The following is a 20,892-nucleotide window of genomic DNA, read 5'->3' on the forward strand; positions in this document are numbered from 1 at the left end:
GCCCTCCCAGAACAAGGTGATGAAAGTCTCCTCTATCTGCCACCTTGTGTATCTTGTGACATAAAGTCAGTTGACAGTTGTCTCTAGCTTGAGTATGTCCCAAAGTCTAAAGCTGCCATTTGGTGCAGGTGTGAATTGACCCGTTGGATCTGCAAATAACACATAAGTGGAAGTATTGAAAAGTAGGGTTGTGTCAAATATAGATGATGTAAAGGAAGCCTTACCTCACACTTCTATTCGATATTGATTTTCACTTCCAATCCTTGTCACAGATTTGCCTATAAATGCAAAGTAGGACATAATTAACATTCAGAAGTTACAACCTGATGACAACGTAGGCATTTTAAATTGAACCATAGATCAGGGTGGAAGCCTGCGATGGGAGACTCTAATTCATTAAGCTGCATTGAAGATCAATTCCTTTTAGCACTCCTTATGGGCAAGGAAGAGCAAGAGAGGTTCACCCCTGACTTCATAAGGGAACTTGCAGTCAATTCCACCAACACAAAGCTTCTACCGTCACAATGCCCATTGACTGCCAAGAATTATTTCCAAGGATCCTGAGCTGTGGCCTCTTGGGGCTATTTCTCACTGCTGATCAATCTGATCGGCTTCCAGGTAGAATTTTCAGCAATGTTATTCAAATCAGGAAGGATCCCACCTCCCTGGCCATTCACGTTCAATACTGGTGATGTGGTTTCAACCTGGATTGTACTTCCATCTTTTACTTTCAATTTCTGCCACAGCTCAATTTATCTCAACTCCATTGATCTTCAGTGGGATAAAAATATTCCTGTACATTCCCAGGATGTGATCTAGCCTTGTCATGTGTTAGTATTCTAAATTGGCAACATGAGATGCTGACGTTTTCCTTACAGTTTCCTGGCTGTTGTGTTTATGTCAAAGTATTTTCCATAGAGTGAAATGAGTGACTTGCCTCAGACTTGACAACTTCAGTCTAGGTACTAGATACCAGACATTACAAAAACAGCTCCAAATTTGGTGAAATTGGGAAAAGCTTGAGGGTGGTGTGGGAAATCTAAAAATGCCATGCTGCTGCATTAGGTGACGTCCTTCTAAAGAAGAAATGACCCCAATAGGAGAAAGAGTTAATATATGCACCAATTAATCTGAGATGAGAGCATCTTAACAAGGATGAACAAAGCTAATGGCAGCCTTCAAAGAATGTCAGAGCTCTAATCAAAAATAATAACAATGATAAATTGCTCTCTCTATACATTTATTAGACCTCTTTTGTACAAGTGGACCATAATGAGCAATTCAATTCAGGGGTGCTTTTTATAAACCACCTTAGTTTTTAACCAACCATTTTAAAATAAAAGAATAGAGGTTAGGTGGAGGATTGAACAAGTTGCTAATGCATTTGGTAACATTCTTTCCTCAAACATTTCCACAGGACACAAAGAGGATGTTTGGGACTTATTTCCGAGTGGGTTTCTATGGTTGTAAATTTGGAGACTTGGATGAACAAGAATTTGTCTATAAGGAGCCCTCAATCACCAAGCTGGCAGAGATTTCATACCGTCTTGAGGTAAGTAGGTGTGCCGGATCCAATATTAAATTTCCCAAGAATCAGAGCTAGGTACATTTCTTTTCTTAAGGATGTGGACTTCCATGTATAATTTTCAAATTTGCTGATGATGCAGTACTTGGAGGTGTAGTTATCAGTAAGGAAGATAATAACAGGCTAGAAGGAGATAGACAGGCTGTTGAAATGGGCAGATGGGTGGCAGACGAAGCTTGATGCTAAATAATGCTCAGTGTTCCATTTTGCTGGAAGAACGAGAAGAGGCAAGATAAGTTAGAGTGCATATTCTAAAAGGGGTACAAGAACAAAGAGATCTAGGGATATTTGTACATCACTTGAAAGTTTCCAGGAAGGTTACAAGAAGGAGCAGAAGAAATTTACTGAAATAATTTTAGGATGGAGGATTTTTGTTAGAGAAGCTGGGAAAAGAGAAACAAAGGACTGCAGATGCTGGAATCTAGATAAAAAACACAATGATGTTGGAGAAACTCAGCAGGCCAGGCAGCATCCATGGAGAAAAGCAGGTGGTCAACGTTTCAGGTCAGGACCCTTCTTCAGGACTGAAGATAGGAAAAGGGGAAGCCCAATATATAGGAGGGAAAAGCAGAGCAGTGATAGGTGGACAAAAGAGGGGAGGTGGGGTGGGCACAAGGTGGTGATAGGTAGATGCAGGTAAGAGATAGTGATAAGCAGGTGTGGGGGAGGAGGGGAGAGCAGATCCATTGGGGGATGGGTCAAAGGTAAGGACAGAAAGAAAAAAAGAGGCTGGGAAAAGGAAGAAGAGAAGAAGCAAGGTTGTTGGGGGGTGTTGGTGGGGAAGGGGAGAATGAGAGGTGGGGATTACCTAAAGTGGGAGAATTCAATATTCATGCCATTAAGCCGCAAGGTTCCAAGATGGAAAATGAGGAGCTGGGATGTGGGGTTGTTCTCTTGGAACTGAGGAGGTTACAAGGGTATCTGAAAGAAATATGTAAAATCACGGAAGGATATAGACAAAGTAGAGAGAGAAAAACTATCCCCACTGGTTGAGGGTCAAGAGAGAGAATGAAGGTGTTGGCAAAAAAAGCAAAAGAGGCATGAAGAAAATCTTTCTTATGAGTGGTTAGGATCTGGTATACTCTGCTAGAGGTAGCAGTGGAGGCTGAGTCAAACATAGTGTTCAAAGGGGAACTAGGTGAAGTATCTGAAAGGAAAGAATTTGCAGAGCTATGGGGAGAGTGTGGACAGTAGAACTGGGTAGATTACTTTTACATAGAGCTGGTGAAAACCCTTCCCCCCCCACTTTCTGCCATTCACTGAATTTTTATTCAGCTTCAGAGTATTCAAAATTTTCCAGCCAATGAATTATTTCAAAAGTGTAGTTACCCTTGTGAGACAGGAAACAAGACAGCTAATTTGCACATAAAACAGCAGTGAGTTAACAACAAGTTAATCTGGTTAAGTGCTGTTGATTGAGTGATAAATGTTGGCCAAGATGATAGGGAGAATTCCCTTGCTCTTCTTCAAATATAGCACAATCGGAATTTGGTGTCCATATGAGAAGCTCTTTAACAAAGAGTACCTCTGACAATATGTGCAGCACTGACTCAAATTACACAGGTTTATCAACCGAGATCTTACATTCATTTTTGGAAAGGTGTTTGAGAATTTGACCTTTTACTTAGAATGAGAGTGTTTCCACTGAGATACAAGTGACATCACTACCTCTTACAGCTCTGTAACTTGGGACTTCAACATTTTAACTAATGCAATGTAATTGAATATTATGTGTTCACTGGGAATGCCCTCACAGTATCGAAGCTCAGCTTCAGTCAGTAGAGGAAGGCTGAGGGCAGTTATTTCCTGATAGTCAGATACCAACGGCGTATTGATTGTAAGGAGTGTAACATACTGGTGCAAATGGAGTGGGGATGGATCTGTAACAGTAACACCAGGGGACTTGTTTGATGGCGGTGTAGTTTAACTGGAATTTGGCACTTCCCTGCACTGTAGTACAGTGGTAAAACCAGTAATTTATATTTCCCTGTATTGCTGATGTTGGGGCTTAACAAGATTTCAGCTCTGCAGTATTGGTGCAGTGGTAAAATGGGATTCTGTATTGTATTCTTGTTCTCCCCAAATTTATACTGTTCTGTATTGTGGCAGGAGTTCTATCGGGACCGGTTTGGGGAAGAGGCTGCTGAGATTATCAAAGATTCTAATCCAGTCGACAAAGCTAAACTGGATCCTAACAAGGTAACAGCAATTTAGATGGTAAAATTACTGACCATAGAAATGTCAACAGTTAATTTAATACCAAGACACAAAAAATTCTGCAGATGCTGGAATCTGGAGCAATACACAAAAGGAGCTGGAGGAACTCAGCAGGTCAGGCAGCATCCACAGAGGGAAATAAACAGTCAACGTTTCGGGCCGAGACCCTTCATCAGGACTGGAAAGGAAGAGGGTAGAAGCCAGAATAAGGTGGGGGGAAGGGGAGGAGCACACTCCCCCCACCACCTTATTCTGGCTTTTGCCCTCTTCCTTTCCAGTCCTGATGAAGGGTCTTGGCCCGAAACGTCGACTGTTTATTTCCCTCCATGGATGCTGCCTGACCTGCTGAGTTCCTCCAACACCTTTAGTGTAATTTAGAACCAATGTATTTTACTTAGTACAACCGCCTTCTTTGCCTTGAATAGGCAAAGTATAGAAGGATGCAGAGCTAATGTGGGCAAATAGGGTTAGTGTAGATAGGCAAAACGGTCGGCATGGTTGCAGTGAGACTAAGGGTCCATTTCTGTGCTGTATGACTCTGTCTAGTACACCGCATTTGAGCAGTTATTACTCAGGTGATCCAGTTAAGAAGTTTTGGTGCTGGCTATGTATCATTTCTCATCACTAACTACCACCTTTAGCCACTTCCAAGACAAATGTACTTTGGTAAATTCCATGGATCAACCATGTGCCTTTGTTCCAATCTCAGTAGTCCCTTTATTGTACCAACCTAAGATTTTCCACACCTGCCACTTTCTGTGAAATTGCTCATTCTGTACCAAAACAGGAATCATGCAGTGGACGAGAGACCTGCTCAGGCGTAAAATTAAAACCTGACCTGAACCCAGTCCAACCATGGCAAACCGAGCCTGAGCCAAGCCCAAGTAAACAATTTTTTTTGATACCCAACCGGAACCAAACACAACGCATAGTTGGGTCTTGTTGGGCTCAAATTACATAATGAAGTTCTATGATAGATGTATATCTACCAGAGATTGCATTAAAATTATTCAGTCTCATTTTATATTGTACCTATGATGAAAATCTCTTTCATTGACTCTTAAAGCCCATCAGCAATTTAACAATATCCCTCCTCCCCAGATCTAGAACTCTATTGTACTACAGCACCTCTTGGCCACTCTGTCAACACTGGGAGAGTTTATGTGCAGCATTTGTGAAGCAGCAGATTTTTCCCCTGCCATCAACATGTGAGGATTGTGTTATGCCACAACTAGAAATTTCACAATTGCTCACGTACTTGAGGAAGTGTGTTTAATAGACAATAAATTAAAATTGTCAAGGATACTTAAAACTTAACAACTTTGTCACTTCATATTGAGGAAAAGATAAATCCTAAGTTGGTTAAAAGCAAGCTGATAAGCAAGGTGATAAGCAAGAGGAAAGTATTAGGGAAATAAATCAAAGAAGGAAAAATAACAGGCTCTGATGATATGCAACTAAAGATTTTGAGGAAAACAGAGGAAAAAACAGTAGAATGTCTGATAATTATATTTCAGGAGCAACACACAAAACGCTGGAGGAACTCAGCAGGTCAGGCAGCATCTATGGAGGGAAAAAGACAGTTGATGTTTCGGAACCAGATGAAGGATCTCAACCCGAATCGTCGACGGTCCATTTCCCTCCACAGACACTGCCTGACCGGCTGAGTTCCTCCAGCGTTTTGTGTTGCTCCAGATTTCAGCATCTGCAGTCTATTGTGTCTTCAATTATATTTCAGGCTTTGGTTGAGCAGGACCATGCCTTCTGTGAACCCTTTCTGATAAAGGGAATTGAAGAGGATTCAGAGAGGATGCTTGGGGATAGGATTTATGCGCATTTGGAAGACCATAGCTTAATTAGGCACAGTCAGCATAGCTTTGTGCAGGGCAAGTCATGCCTTATTAACTTGATTGAGTTTTTTGACAAGGTAACGAGGGTGATTGATGAAGGTAGAGCTGTGAATGTTGTCTACAGATTTTAGTACAGCGTTTGACAAGACCCCTCATGGGAGGTTCATCCAGAAGATTAAGATGCATGGGATCCACGGTGAATTGGCTGTTTGGATTCAGAACTGGCTTGCCCGTAGAAGACAGAGGGTAGTGGTCAATGGGACTTATCCCAGCTGGAGGTTTGTGACTAGTGGTGTTCCTCAGGGATCTGTACTGGGACCTCTGCTGTTTGTGATGTATATAAATGACCTGGATGAAAATGTACATGTGTGGGTTAGTAAGTTTGCTGATGATACAAAGACTGGTGGTGTTATGGATAGTGTAGAAGACCGGCAAAGGATACAGCGGGATATAGATCAGCTGCAGATATGGGCGGAGAAGTGCCAGATGGAGTTCAACCTGGCCAAATGTGAAGTGTTGCACCTTGGGAGATCAAATGTAAAGAGACAGTACACTGTTAATGTCAAGACCCTTAACAGTGTTGATAAGCAGAGGGATCTTGGGGTCCAAGTTCGTAGCTGCATGAAAGTGGCTATACAGGTTGATAGGGCAGTAAAGAAGGCATATGGCATGCTTGCCCTCATTAGTCGAGGCATTGAGTTCAAGAGTCAGGAAGTTATACTACAGCTTTATAAAACTTTAGTTAGGCCACGTCTGGAGTATTGCGTTCAGTTCTGGTCACCCCATTATAGGAAGGATGTCGAGGCTTTGGAGAGGGTGCAAAAGAGGTTTACCAGGATGCTGCCTGGATTAAAGGACATGTGCTGTGAGGATAGGTTGGACAAACTTGGTTGTTCTCTCTGGAGCAGTGGAGGCTGAGGGGAGATCTGATACAGGTTTATAAGATTATGAGAGGCATAGGTAGAGTAGATAGCCAGTATCTTTTCCCCAGGGTTAAAATGTCTAATACCGGACGGCATGCATTTAAGGTGATGGGAGTAAGTTCAAAGGAGATGTGCAGGGGAGGTTTTTACACAGAGAGTGGTGGGTGCCTGGAATGTGCTGCCTGGGGTGGTGGTGGAGGCAAATATGATAGGGGCATTCAAGAAGCTCTTAGATAGGCACATGAATGTGAGGGAAATGGTAGGATACGGACATTGTGTAGGCAGAAGGGATTAGTTTAGTTGGGCATTTTATTTATAATGTAATTGGTTTGGCACAACATTGTGGGCCAGAAGGCCTGTTCCTGTGCTGTACTGTTCTATGTTCTAAGTCATCCTGGAAAGCTACAGTTTGCTGAAAATCTGTTATGTCAAATGTAGGAATCATTAATTGACAATTAAATTGCTTAATATCCAAATGAGAAAATAACCAGTAGCACTCCATACTGAAAGGGAGATCATCCATGACATGTCTGATAGTACCATAGGCAATGAAGAACATGCTGAATATGGTATTTAAGAAGCCTTTTAACAAGACACCACACAGTAGCTGCTGTAGAGGGTTAAGAGGTGTGGAAGAAGGGGAATGGTAGCAAACTAGGTTAAACAAAAACTGCTTTGAAGGGCAAAATTGGTTGAAAGTGGGTCATAGTGTTCAACAGGATTCTGTTCTGGGGCCACTGCTTTTCACTGTGTGAACCATAAGATATAAAAGTTGCAATGTATTAATGCAAAAACTTAGGAAGACCACAGTTGGAGAACTCAATGCACTTTTGTGCTCCACTCTACATGAAGAATGTTAAGGCAGTAGAGGGGATACAGTGCAGAAGGAATTTGATTACAGGAATAAGGAAACCTGACTGCAATTATAAAGGGCCTTGATGAGACCACAACTGGAATATTGTGTACAGTTTTGGTCTCCTTGCCATTGAGCAAATGTAGCGAAGATTCACTAGACTGGTGCTAGGGTGGCAGGTGTGCACATGAGGAGAGATTGAGTAGACTAGGCCTGTATTCTCTGGAGATCAGAAGAACAGAAAACATTCTTACAGGACTTTATAGGCTGGATGCAGGAAGAATGTTTTCCCTGGCCAAGGAATCTAGGAGCAAGAGTCAGAATAAGGGGTAGTGTGTTTCAGATGAGGAGAAATTTCTTAATTCAGCAGAAGAATCTATGGAATTCTCCAACCCAGAAGACTGTGGAGGCTCATTCACTGAGTTCATTAAAAACAAAGATCGTCAGATTTCTGTATATTAAGAGAATCAAGGGATATGGGTTTAGTGCTGCAAAATGGTGCTGAGATCAACTGTGATGTTGATAAATGGCAGAGTAGACTTGAAGGGACTATCTTGGTGGGCACCATGGTCAGCATGCAGGAGTTGGGCCAAAGGGCCTGTTTCCATGCCGTATTACTCTATGGCCTCCTGCTCCAATTCTGTTTTTATGAATGAAAGGATAGGACATGGTAGTTATTGAGCTGAAATGGATATAAAATGAAATGCAGGAAATTTAGGAAACAGAAGAGAAGAACGTTGAGAGATTGTAGCGTTCACTGCCAGGTCTGCTGACATGAAGGGAGATGGAGAGAGGAAGAATGTGACATGGGAACGTGGGATGCTGCTCATCTGGAGCACCAGCACATGCTCCTTAGGCTGATCAACCTTGTTTTAATCGTTATAATTCCCTCTTCAGTATTTTAACTTGCTAAATTTGTAACCATTAGGAAGTATCCATTTTTCTTTCCAGGCATACATACAGATCACATACGTTGAACCATTCTTTGACACCTATGAAATGAAAGACCGCATCACCTACTTTGACAAAAATTATAACCTGCGCTGCTTCATGTACTGCACGCCCTTTACATTAGATGGCCGTGCCCACGGAGACCTGCATGAGCAGTACAAACGAAAGACGATCCTCACAACTTCACATGCCTTCCCCTATATCAAAACCAGGATCAATGTCATTCACAAGGAAGAGGTAAGGTTCTTGTTCCAAGATAGATTTCAGTTCCAGCTCTGTACAGGTTTTGCTGCATTATGCTGCGTTATCTCCATCTTTGAGAAAGATTGCTAATGGCTTTGTAACCTTGACACTAATTTGTAAAGATCCTGAGGCATGTAATTTAATACTCGTCAGACCAGGTTCACAGCTTTATCCACTGATAGCATGTAATAATTCTAAAATGAGCCAGGAAAAATGACTCTGCAAAAAAAAATCTATAAGCTAACAACGCAACTTCATTGACCATAACTCTGAATGTTTAGGTAGCATTCCTGGTCACTGATAACCTACATTATTGCTAGCAAATTCCTTACCTGTTTTCAGAAATTTCCTTTTTTTTAACTTATTCGTTTATTACCTATCCCTAATTGCCCTTGAGAAGGTGATGCTGAGATACCTTTTTGAACCATTGCATTCTTTTTGAAATGTTGCAATCATTCTGGTGGAGACAATGCTGTTGGTAGGGAGTTCCAGGACTCGGCAACAATGAAGGAGCAGCAATATATGAGACTTGAAGAGCAGCTTGCAGGTGGTGGTATTCCTATGCATCTGCTGCCCTTGTCCTTCTTCATGGTAGAGGTTGTGGGTTTGGGAGGTTCTGTAGGATTAATCTAGATGAGGAACCGCAGTGCATTTTGTAGATGGTACACGCTGCATCCACAGTGTGCCAGCAGTGGAAGGAATGAAAATAGAGGTGGCAGGCAATGGGTGGATCCAGGTGGGGAGGGAGAGGGGGTGATAGGCAGGTGAGGAAGGGGAGAGTGGGAATAGCGCTAGAAGGTGAGAGGCAGAAGTGGCAAAGGGCTGAAGATCCAAAATGCAAGCTTGTTATAATGTGATTGATCCCGTTGCATTGGGCATCCTAGAGAAACAAACACACACTGTTGAAGGAGAGGTAACCAGTATCATTTCTGACACTATCTTTGCTGGAGGTGCAGTCCACTGCCCTTAGTCTTGCTATTCTCCCCAACAGTTGTCACATCAGTAATCTCGTGATATAAAAGGAATTGAAGTAACTGGTTCAGAAAATTTATGATGAAGGAACACGAGAGGGGACAAGGACAAAGAAGGGAAGTCACAGAGTCACACAGCACAGAAACGGGCCCTTCGGTCCAACCAATCCATGCTGAACAAGATACCATCCAAACTAGTCCCATTTGCCTGCATTTAGCCCATATCCCTCTAATCCTTTCCTGTCCATGTACTTGTCCAAGTACCTTTTAAATGTTGTTAATGTACCTACCTCAATCACTTCCTCTGGCAGCTCATTCCACATACTGACCACCATCTGGGTGGAAAAGTTGCCCCTCAGGTTCCTATTAAATCTCTCCCCTCTCACCTTAAACCTATGTCCTCTAGTCCTTGATTCTCCAACCCTGGACAATAGACTGTGTGCATTGGCCCTCTCTATGTCCCTCATTATTTTATACAGCACTGTAAGATCACCCCTCATTCTCCTACGCTCCAATGAAAACAGTCCCAACCTGCTCTGCCTCTCTCCATAACTCAAGTCTTGGTCAGGGGCATGTAGCAACAATGAATGGCTGTAGCTATGTTAATGGGACTGGGCAGCTCTACAGAAGACAGTTTATGGTCCCAGAAATGCAGTGTCCTTCGAGCCCTGAGAAAACCAAAGCTCCGAAGATACGAGCTGTGAGGACAAAGAGAGAAAAATGGAGCCGTATACCTGACCCAGTGTGATTTTTTGACTGTACATAGAGTTATCATTTTAACCACAGTCGTAAAATAGGCTCCCACTTGTCAAAAACTATAGAACCAAGGCCTATTGAGAAAAAGCCCTCAAAGGGCATTTCAGTTTTGCGAATAAAGTAAACTGCTGTATTGGGACCTGTGTGTATGAGCAGAGAGCAGGTATTGGGGGGTTTCCAGTTTCCATTTCCTCACTGGTTTGTACCTCATTGTGAATACATCATTTTATATTTCCACTTGAAACTTAAGACGTAAGATATCTTTATTATGTACATCGAAACACACAGTGAAATGCGTCTTTTGCATAGAGTGTTCTGGGGGCAGCCCGCAAGTGTTGCCATGCTTCCAGCGCCAACATAGCATGCCCACAACTTCCTAACCCGTACGTCCTTGGAATGGGGAAAGAAACCAGAGCACCCGGAGTAAAACGTGCATCACCATTGTAATAGTTGTAAAACTTACCCCGAGATCAAAGAGTAAGCTGCAGTTCCACTTGTTTTATCTTAAAGGTAAGAATTCTCAGACACAGAGGCTGTACATTGAGAAAACATGACCTAGTCAGTCACCAGCAGATGTTGGCAGGTGAGCTGCAGATGGGGAAGTCTGACCTGTTTGAGCAGATCATCAGCAGATCAACCATCAGGGACAAGCCATGAGTGTATGCAAGTTTTATCTCGTAACATGAGGGTGATGAAGAGAAAGGGCACAGAATCCTAATATCATCCATAACATTAAGATTACTGTAATCCTTCAAACCCCTCCATGGACTCTGTCTACACTTCTCGCTGCCTCAGTAAAGCAGCCAACATAATCAAAGACCCCACCCACCCCGGACATTCTCTCTTCAACCCCCCACCCCCATCGGGCAGAAGATACAAAAGCCTGAAAGCACGTACCACCAGGCTCAACAACAGCTTCTATCCCGCTGTTTTCAGATTATTGAATGGTTCCCTTGTATGACAAGATGGACTCTTGACTTCACAATCTACCTCAGTATGGCCATGCACCCTATTGTCTGCCTGCACTGCACTTTCTCTGTAACTGTAACACTTTGTTCTGCGTTCTGTTATTGCTTTTCCCTTGTATCACCTCAATGTACTGATGTGATGAAACGATCTGTATGGATGACATACAAAACAAATTTTTTCACTGTACCTCAGTACATGTGACAATAATAAACCAATTTACCAACCTCAAGTAAAGGTTTCTTGTCATTTACTAAAAATCCTCAGTCAGGATTCCTACACTGCCGGCTGTAATTCGATTGTTATAAACATAGATCGGCAGGGGGAGACACCAGTCCTACAGGGACTTGTACTGAGTCTTCCACCAGCGATACCTGTCAAGGTAAGGGGTATCTGATCCCTGCGCTTGATTACTGGGGGTTGCCACTGAGGAGGCAAATGCAAGAAATGATTAAAAAGCCTTTCCAGACGCAATGTTCTTAAATTCCCTTTCCTTTTCTCCCATTTTCAGATTATATTAATTCCAATCGAAGTTGCAATCGAGGACATGCAAAAGAAGACCCAGGAGTTGGCTTTTGCCACACACCAGGATCCAGCTGATGCCAAGATGTTGCAGATGGTATTGCAGGGAAGTGTGGGAACCACTGTCAACCAGGTAAAGTGTCTGTGTCCTTCTTGTGTTTGAATAAAGTGTCTATGTTCTTGCCTTTTGAATTAGTGTTATGTTCTCTCTTTTGGAATAAAGTATTTTTATTTTCCATTTTGGATAAAAAGAATTGTGTGCTCATTAACTTCTGGCAGTTCCTGCAGTGTGGGTAACAGTGAGTGCAGTGGAGCATTTTTCGGTGGTGAGAAAATTTGGTTTTTTTGGCAGCGTGTATGCATGCTGTAGGTATGACATGTATATAATGTGTTTTGCATGGAAGCTGCCAAGGAGCTGAAGGAAATTGCCATTAGCTCAGTGGCATTGATGCAGTTCCTTTGCTCCTTTTCGCAAGTGGGGTATGACCCTTGCAAACCATTTACTTCACTCAAAATACATGCCTGAATTCACATGTATGCTGGATTCCAAATATGCATCATCTTGAATGATCCTTAAGCTAGCCTTGTTTATTCATAAATAAGTGTCATGAGCAATTGTTATTACTATGCATTTTCAGTGAGAGTTCATATCAGGTCCTATAGCAATATAAATTAAAGATGACATCTCAAAATTGCTGAAACTCCCTAATTTAGAAGCTGTCTGCAGCCATGACCTGCCTGAGTTTGATTCATGAATGCGGGTTGATGTAGTGGAAGACCATTTATTTTTCTAACTCTGCTTCATGCTATATGCGGGATAGCTCTAAGACTTAGTTATATTGTGATAATATTTTTTCATCTGATTGTTATCGGACATCATATCACAAAACTAACAATACTTCTCAATCATGAGTACTGACTCAAGGGCTTATAGTTGGTTGAAACAGCACTGTCCCTGTTTAAACCTCCCTGTGGTGCTATTTTAAGCTGCATTCGGCAGACTGGCTACAGAAACAATTGCTCTTTGCGCAACTTTCTGCTTATTTTTTTCCCAGCAGTTTCTAACAATATGTAAAGTTTAATTATTATAAAAATGTCAGCTTTGTATGTTTTATATTTTTCTTGTTTATCTGCTCCTACCCTCAAGGGTCCAAAGTCACTTCTACTCCCTGGCTGAATCTTGCTTGCAAACTTAGCCTTTGCTTGCTCTCTAAATTCAGCCGAGGTCACACCTCTTGTGCCTGTAATTGTTCTTGTCCCCTACTTGTCCCAGAACCTGATTTTGGGCCTCCACACCACAAGGTTTTGGGCAACATAGCTCACTCACTCCTCCAGCAGTGCAGTTAGGACAAACTGGAATACTCCCCCCTACCAGCAGCTTTCACTGTGTGTTGGGTTAATTCTGCAGCTGGGGCTTCTGAGCCTGCAACCATTTAAAATGTCAATTCTGATCTGTAATGTATGACTTTACTACCAAACTTGCATGTTGAGGTACATCTTTTGATAGAACTGTTGGCCCTTGAAAGATGAAGCATGAATGACAATGTAGATAAATCGCACTCTGCAAGCAAGTACAGAGCATTCCAGACACACACACATTCTAGGTCTGCTTCCTGTCCTCTGCGCAGTTATTTGATCTCAGGCTGGTGATTGGTAGGCATTTTATAGTTGACCTTGAAGACTCTGGTGGGGCAGGGAGGGTTCAGTGACATAGGAGGGAGGGTAAAGAGCACTTACTAGGATTTCTGCTACTATCCAATGTAGACCTTGAATGGGCACAGGTTTGCACTTGGCAACGAAGCCCTGGCAATCAGAACCCCTCGCTTGTCTATGAAGAAGACCACTGTTAAAAGCCTGCGCTGAGGGAGCAGCTGCTATCCATGCAGCCGTATTCGAAAAGAATTAGTGTGTTAGTAGGACAGCTGGGAAAGTGGTGGGAAGGAATTAAACTATAGATCTTTTAAACTGTATCCTGTGTATTCTTAGCATTTTACTTCCAACCTCTTATAGCCCTTCACCTTTGAGTTATAGCATTGTCAAACCAGCTCATGGTTGAAAGTAATGAACAATCCTTCAGACTGTAGAGCTGTAACAGATGTGTCATTGAAATAATACTGGTTTTTCTTTGGAACTCTCTCAGGGGCCTTTGGAAGTGGCCCAAGTTTTCCTGGCAGACATTCCAGATGACCCCAAACTCTTCCGACATCACAACAAGCTACGGCTCTGCTTCAAAGACTTCATGAAGCGGTATGTCGATGTCTTTGTGTCTACACTGTGCTGATTAACTCTGCACTGCCGTTCACAACTTAACTGTGCGAACACCAGATGTGCCCCTTTTAAATTATCCCTTAAATTCCTCACAACATCTGCTGTCCTGTAGCAGAGACAAGCTTGATGAACCCGCTTCTCATGCTGCACAGTTATGAGTTAGCATCTGATTGATCAGTGTATTTTTTAGATGAACAGCAGCTGCTAGTTAGGTAGTGGTCACTCTTACCTCAATGTGAGGAGCAATAGACCTGCTGGTGCTCCAGATGAGCATCATCCCACGTTCCCATGCCAGCGACCCGGGTTCAATTCCCGCCACTGTCTGTAAGGAGTTTGTACGTTCTCCCCGTGTGTCTGCGTGGGTTTCCTCCGGGTGCTCCGGTTTCCTCCCACATTCCAAAGACGTACGGGTTAGGAAGTTGTGGGCATGCTATGTTGGTGCTGGAAGCGTGGCGACACTTGCGGGCTGCCCCCAGAACATTCTCAGTAATGCAAAAAGATTCATTTCTCTGTGTGTTTTGATGTACACGTGACTAATAAATAAATATCACATATCACGTATAACCTGACAAGAAGTGCAGGCTGAGGATCAAACTTACCCTGTGTTGCTGCAGCTAATATCAGATGGCACTTGCTGCCTTGAAAGCTAATTTTACAATAGTGAAAAGTTAAATAGGAATGCACTTGAATAAGTAGTGTTTGTCTGTAGATGTGATGATGCCTTGCGCAAGAACAAGACTCTGATTGGAGCAGACCAGAAGGAATACCACAGAGAGCTGGAGCGTAACTATCACCGACTGAAAGAGTCTCTCCAGCCCATGATCAACAGGAAGATTCCCCAGCTATACAAGAACCTTATACCCAATACAAGTCACCGGTAAGCGACCTTCATGCAGTTCTCCGGATTAAGAGCAGGGCCTTGTTGGCTAAATTAACCTGTTCTGAAACTCAAGTTTCACTCACCCATACCGCACGGTCTCTCTCTGACCGTCATCCCCCCCGGCCACTTCCATTTCCTTCTCTCAGTTCCAGCAAATGATGTTCTTAAAAGTTCCTGCTGTTCATGATTCCTGTTCTCCCAGGTCTGTGGACAGCACCCCCCCCCCCCCCCCCCCCCCACTGCTCACTCACACCCTCACCCCTCGTCCCACACTGCTCCTCACCCCCCACCCCTCTCCCCCTCCCCCACACTGCTCCTCTCCCCCTCCCCCCACACTGCTCACTCACTGCCCCCCACCCCTCGTCCCACACTGCTCCTCACCACCACCCCCACCCCTCCCCTACACTGCTCCTCTCCCCCTCCCCCCCACACTGCTCACTCACTGCTCCCCACCCCTCCCCCCACACTGCTCACTCACCTCCAACTCTCCCCCCACACTGCTCACTCACCTCCAACTCTCCCCCCACACTGCTCACACTGCCCCCAAACACTGCTCACTCACTCCCCCTACCCCTCCCCCACACTGTTCACTCACCATCCGTCCCCCAAGACTGCTCATTTACCCCCCAACTACTCATTCAGCTCAGACCCAACCTCCTCAGTCCTCCACCCGACCTTCTCATTTCACCCATCTTGTTCACACCCCCTCGACCAACCTGCCCCACACATCACCACCCTGCTCTCGCCACCCCTCAACTTCAATATAGTCCATTACCCCTACCACACACCACCAACCTCCTCACTCCCCCTCTGACTTAGGGGCTCCCACCATCTGCAGCTTCCCCCATAACCTGATCAACTGTCTGTCTCCCTTGGCCTTGCTCTTTCCTACTTTCTCTTGATCTCCATTTGCAGTTCTTGCTCCTCTCTTACTAGCTTCCCCTCCCCTCACACACTCGCCTCTCTGTTCCCACCTTTATTGCCTGCTCCTCCACAGAGAGCACAATGGAGGTATAAGATCACACTGATCTTATTGATTGGTGCAGAGGGCTCAATAGCTCCTATTTCTTGTCAATCTTAAGATATTTAGTGTTTGCAGTCACACACAAAGAACTGTATCTGCATCTCCCCATTGCCAGTCACTTCAACTCCCCCTCCCACACTATCACTGATATGTCAGTCCTCAGCCTCCTCCACTGCCAGGAGCATTCCAAGTGTAAACTGGAGGAACAGTGCCTCATTTTCCATCTTGGAACCTTGCCGCTTGACGGCATGAACATTGAATTCTCCCACTTTAAGTAATCCCCACCCACCTTCCCCACAACCCACCCCCCCCCCCCCCCCCCCCCCCCACCAGGCTTCTTCTCTTCTTCCCTTTCCTAGCCTCTATTTTTCTATGTTTTTTTCCTTTCTCTCCTTACCTTTGACCCACCTCCCAGTGGATCTGCTCTCCCCTCCTCCCCCTCACCTGCCTATCACTATCTCTTACCTGCATCTATCTATCACCTCCCTGTGCCCACCCCACCTCTCCTCTTTTGTCCACCTATCACTGCTCTGCTTTTCCCTCCTATATATTGGGTTTCCCCTTTTCCTATCTTCAGTCCTGAAGAAGGGTCCTGCCCCGAAACATTGACCTCCTGCTTTTCTCCACGGATCCTGCCTGGCCTGCTGAGTTCCTCCGGCACCATTGTGTTTTTCATCTAGATTCCAGCACCTGCAGTCCTTTTGTTTCTCTAAAGAACTGTACCTTATGATCAGATCACTAGAGAGCTGCTGTACTGCACAAATGAGTCAGGATTTTCATGATGGATTTAAGATCAAAGAGTACTAAGGAAAGACAGTGTTTGTTAGTTGACTGTAATGTTCCCACAGCCCTTAAACCTTGCTTTTGCTTTATTTCAGAAATTCTTTCAGTAGATCGAGCTTACGTAAAGTGGAAATCTAAAGAGCTGATGGAGGCTTTTTTTAAAATGTTTGTTTTATCTCTCGACGATGAAGGACCTAGTATGAAGGATGAATGTAGAAGGATCAAGGCCAGAGGATAGAGAGTTTCCTCTTTTTAAAGCCTCCTTTTCAGGACCCGTTCAACTTAAGGCAGTTGTCTACGGAATCCAGACCGCACATAACTGCATCTTCAGCTTCACAATCCTGTCACAGGAAACCATTTTCAAAATTAGAATCATAGTTCCACGTGAGTCTGGCTGATTGATTTGCGTGAGATTTTCTTGTGTGGTCATGACATCATTCCACGATTGATTTGACATTTTAGTAGCCCGAGTATTTAAAACAAAATTGTCTTCATGTCTTGTGTCTGCACCTAGACGCTGACATAGGCTGTTGTCTAATTTGATGTCCTTTCCTTGTCCAATGCACTTGTGCCCTGTACAGTATTATATGGTGCACTCTCACACTAAAAAAGCCACCGGCAGCAACCATAAAGGTTTGACCTACAGTAAGATGTGAAGAGGTGGTCACTGATCTCTCAGAATTTTTTGTTTCCTTGTCGTGAATGTATCTTTTGAAATTCAGGAAGGATGCACTTTGGCACTGGTTAAGTTGGCAGCATGATACTTAACACAACCTCAGTCGACACTGTCACAAAATCAAATACCAATATCTTGAAAAACAAACTGGACCACTCTGGTGCCTACCAATCGCTGCCTTAAGTCATCCAATATCTGTTTTTATAATTTATTACTGGATTACTGTTTCCATTGTGCACATATTTTGTGTATTAATGACATTTTAAGAACCACTAAATAATCACCCTATCATTCCAAATGTTAACTCCTTTTCATTAAGTATGAGTTGGAGTGGTTTAATACAGCCTCTTGAAGAATGACATCATTAAGTTATTCCCTAATGAAAGGTGTTGTTTCTTTCCTGCTCAGTTCTTGCACTGCTTTCCTCCTTTGGAGTTTGTTTTAATGATATAATTTAGTCGTTTGGATGACATAACGGCTAATGTGGCACCAAGTGACACTAGAGAGAGTCTGACATATCAGTTCAGTCCTTCACTTTGCAACCTCAACTGACACATGAATCCAATAGGCCCCCCTCCTTTTCAAAGATCTGCTTGTTGGAAGGTATGTGATGGTGTCACCGCTTGTCAGACCAGCTGATGAGGGGAAGTTGTGGCAAACCAAGCAGCAGCTTCATTTAAAAGTAAAAGTTACTCCTAAAGGAAGATAGAGAATATATGGAGGTGCAAAACATATCTTAAGAGATGGTTTTGTTTTTTTAGGATCTTCTTTGCTTCTATCTAAATTGTCACTTCAAAAGGGGAATGACCAAATGCAGTGTTAGAGGTCTGATCTGCATTTAGTGATGCAAACTCAATGTTTAAAGTTTTTGAAGAATATTTTAATCAAAAACGTCATGGTCTTACAATAACAATTGTTTAATGCTCATGCCTGTGTTCAGGGGTTTAACTGACAAAATAGGGACTCTAAATAGAATATAAAAACATTAGATGGTTAAACTGGTGCCTGCAGTAACATATCACCTCACCTAAATCCTTAGAGAAGCACCTCTGCTCAAATGTAACTCCAAATAAGAGCATTGCTCTTTATTAAATCCATTGCAAGTTTAACCATTCAATCCATTACTATATTTTATGACTGAAACCCTCTGGGCTAGGCATCTTTTATCACATTATTATTGCTGTTAAATGATGTGTGCTTTGTATGTCCGTAATTGTCATTAAGTTAAAAGCGAACAAATTCCACTGCTCTCCCTTCCCCTCTTGACTTCAGTATGTGTAAGGAAAGGTCCAGAAGTAGGTGAATTCCCAGATGTTTATCTTTTACACCAGCTTCTTCCATTACATGCTGTGATCAGATTCAGGATAGAGGCAGCTCCCTTTACAACCCCATTTAATGTTTGATGCAGATTAGGAGGCAGTGCTGGGTAAACCCACCATCCTCCTGTTGACTCCAGATTGCCTTTTGTTGTTGCTGTCATGTGTTATTTGAAATCTAATCCTGCTGTGTAATTTCAAAAATAGATGATTGTAGACTTTACTCTTTTTATATGATTTATTCTTATTTATTCAGATTATTTAAAGATATAATGGGATATTTTACACAGAGCATGTTTATTTAAGATTGATTGGTTCTGACACACTTTAAAAATTCCAATGACCAGGGGTTTTATTCAGCTATTTGTTAGGCTGGGTTTTTTCTCTACTCCCAAAGATTTACCAAACGTGTAGAGAGATGTGTGTTCCATAGCCCTAGCCTCCTGAAACAGGAGGGAAAGACTACGTGTGCTGTGTTCAGAACACCCAAGCAATTAAGTTGATGGCGGTATTGTCATTTGTACCTCTCCAAAACATCAGCAAATTACCACTTCTCCAGTGTAACTTCCCACCACAAATGGTAGTGCACTGGTGAAGGATAAGGATTATCATTGTTGATTCTGCTGTTCTCTCCACACACAACGCACACACACAAACTTGCAAAACGTGATCAGACATTTGTGGCCTGTATTAGAGAGCCATAATGTGCTAAGGAGGGAGAATTTAGATCCATATCACTAGTGTTAAAGGTTATAGAACAGCACCTTTTCAGAGCACAGTGGGATTGGTACCATTCTGCTTTGCTGATTAAACTCTAGAAGAGATTAGAGAGGGCCTGAAATGTTGGATTCTTCCGCATTTCTTTTATTGTGCAGGAAGTGGATACAGATCGGATGTACCATAGTAATGGCTGCATTGGTATATTTCTGAAAAATTGGCAGTCCTGAGATGCAACTAGTACTCAGTGACACTAAATATTATCAATTTGCTTTTTTTTATTGTGTCTTTTATATTAGATTTCCTTATATGTCATTAACATATCAAAGTTACCAGCAAGACTGTCATAAATACATCATTGATTGATGCAACCACTCAATCTTTGAAATAAGAAAACTCTGTGAATGCATTTGCAGGTCAATGAACAAGAGTGATGTGCACTAATATGGCATCTTTCACATAAGGCTCATTAGACACCTTATTATTGGGGGCATTATTCAAGACCTGGTAATAAATAGTGTAAAAGTTTTTCAGCGAATTTCCGTCTGTTTTTGTTTTAGTTAGGATACAGGCACATGCATACGTTAAAGTGCCTCTCGGTTGTATACGCGTATCTATTCACTATATTATCAACTAGTCATGAAGGAGAAGACCCCCACTGATTGAGAATGCTAAAAGAATATGTTGCTGGACTGAGACTTCACCCTTAATGCTCATGATTTATTTTTAATTGAATGAAAGTTGCTTATGGGATGGAACTTTTTGTTTACAGCAGATTTACTTAATTCTGCACTGTTGATAATGCTGTTGTACCTTGGAACACAAGCACTCTCAGTCAAAATGGAATGAAGCTACGGGCCATCTCCAAAGCACCATCACTGGGAGTTCTCAGGTTCCAATGTGTTACCCACCTATCTTCAACCTGCTTTGCTCAGGTTGATTTATTGACTCTTTTTTCCCTAGACTACCTTTGCACTTTGTTTTGTTGTGGAAGGGGAGTGGGTTGGGAATGGATTCGAAAGGGTGAGGGGTGTTGCATCATGTCTTTGAAATGATTTTTTTTCTTTTCAACTTGTAATAATCTATGTTGTCAATAAAAAGACCAACCAATTCAGTCACTCTTTTAATTCTTCCCATACTTTACTGATCACCAAATTGATGATTCCCAGCTGCAAACAGTGGTGGATGGCCCATCTGCAATGCTTCACCTCCCTTCCCTGGAAATATCCTGTGAAACAAGGCTGCCTGCATTCAATTTACTGATGCTGCTCAATGTAAGCTCTTTATTGATCTCTTCAATGCAAGTAGCAAGTTCCGTATAACCAGACCAAGCTAAAAATAGAGACTTTGATCTTTGAAAGATTTTGCCTCTGAAAAATATTTCTGTTTCA

General features: G+C 42.8%; 1 protein-coding gene across 2 annotated transcripts in view; it reads left to right on the forward strand.

Moving 5' to 3' along the window:
- The window catches only part of LOC127585085 (dedicator of cytokinesis protein 7-like), a 133,303-nt gene extending 112,713 nt beyond the window's left edge, over positions 1 to 20,590 (forward strand). For both annotated transcript variants that reach the window (XM_052042247.1, XM_052042248.1), the window contains 7 exons: positions 1,427 to 1,552; positions 3,695 to 3,784; positions 8,380 to 8,616; positions 11,827 to 11,970; positions 13,978 to 14,084; positions 14,815 to 14,982; positions 16,888 to 20,590. In XM_052042247.1, coding sequence (XP_051898207.1) covers positions 1,427 to 1,552; positions 3,695 to 3,784; positions 8,380 to 8,616; positions 11,827 to 11,970; positions 13,978 to 14,084; positions 14,815 to 14,982; positions 16,888 to 16,930 — 915 coding nt within the window. In that variant the 3' untranslated portion in view covers positions 16,931 to 20,590. The remainder of the gene's footprint in view (positions 1 to 1,426; positions 1,553 to 3,694; positions 3,785 to 8,379; positions 8,617 to 11,826; positions 11,971 to 13,977; positions 14,085 to 14,814; positions 14,983 to 16,887) is intronic.
- Positions 20,591 to 20,892: the final 302 nt, after the last annotated feature.

The sequence above is a fragment of the Pristis pectinata genome, chromosome 31, assembly GCF_009764475.1.
Source record: "Pristis pectinata isolate sPriPec2 chromosome 31, sPriPec2.1.pri, whole genome shotgun sequence".
Lineage (NCBI taxonomy): Eukaryota > Metazoa > Chordata > Chondrichthyes > Rhinopristiformes > Pristidae > Pristis > Pristis pectinata.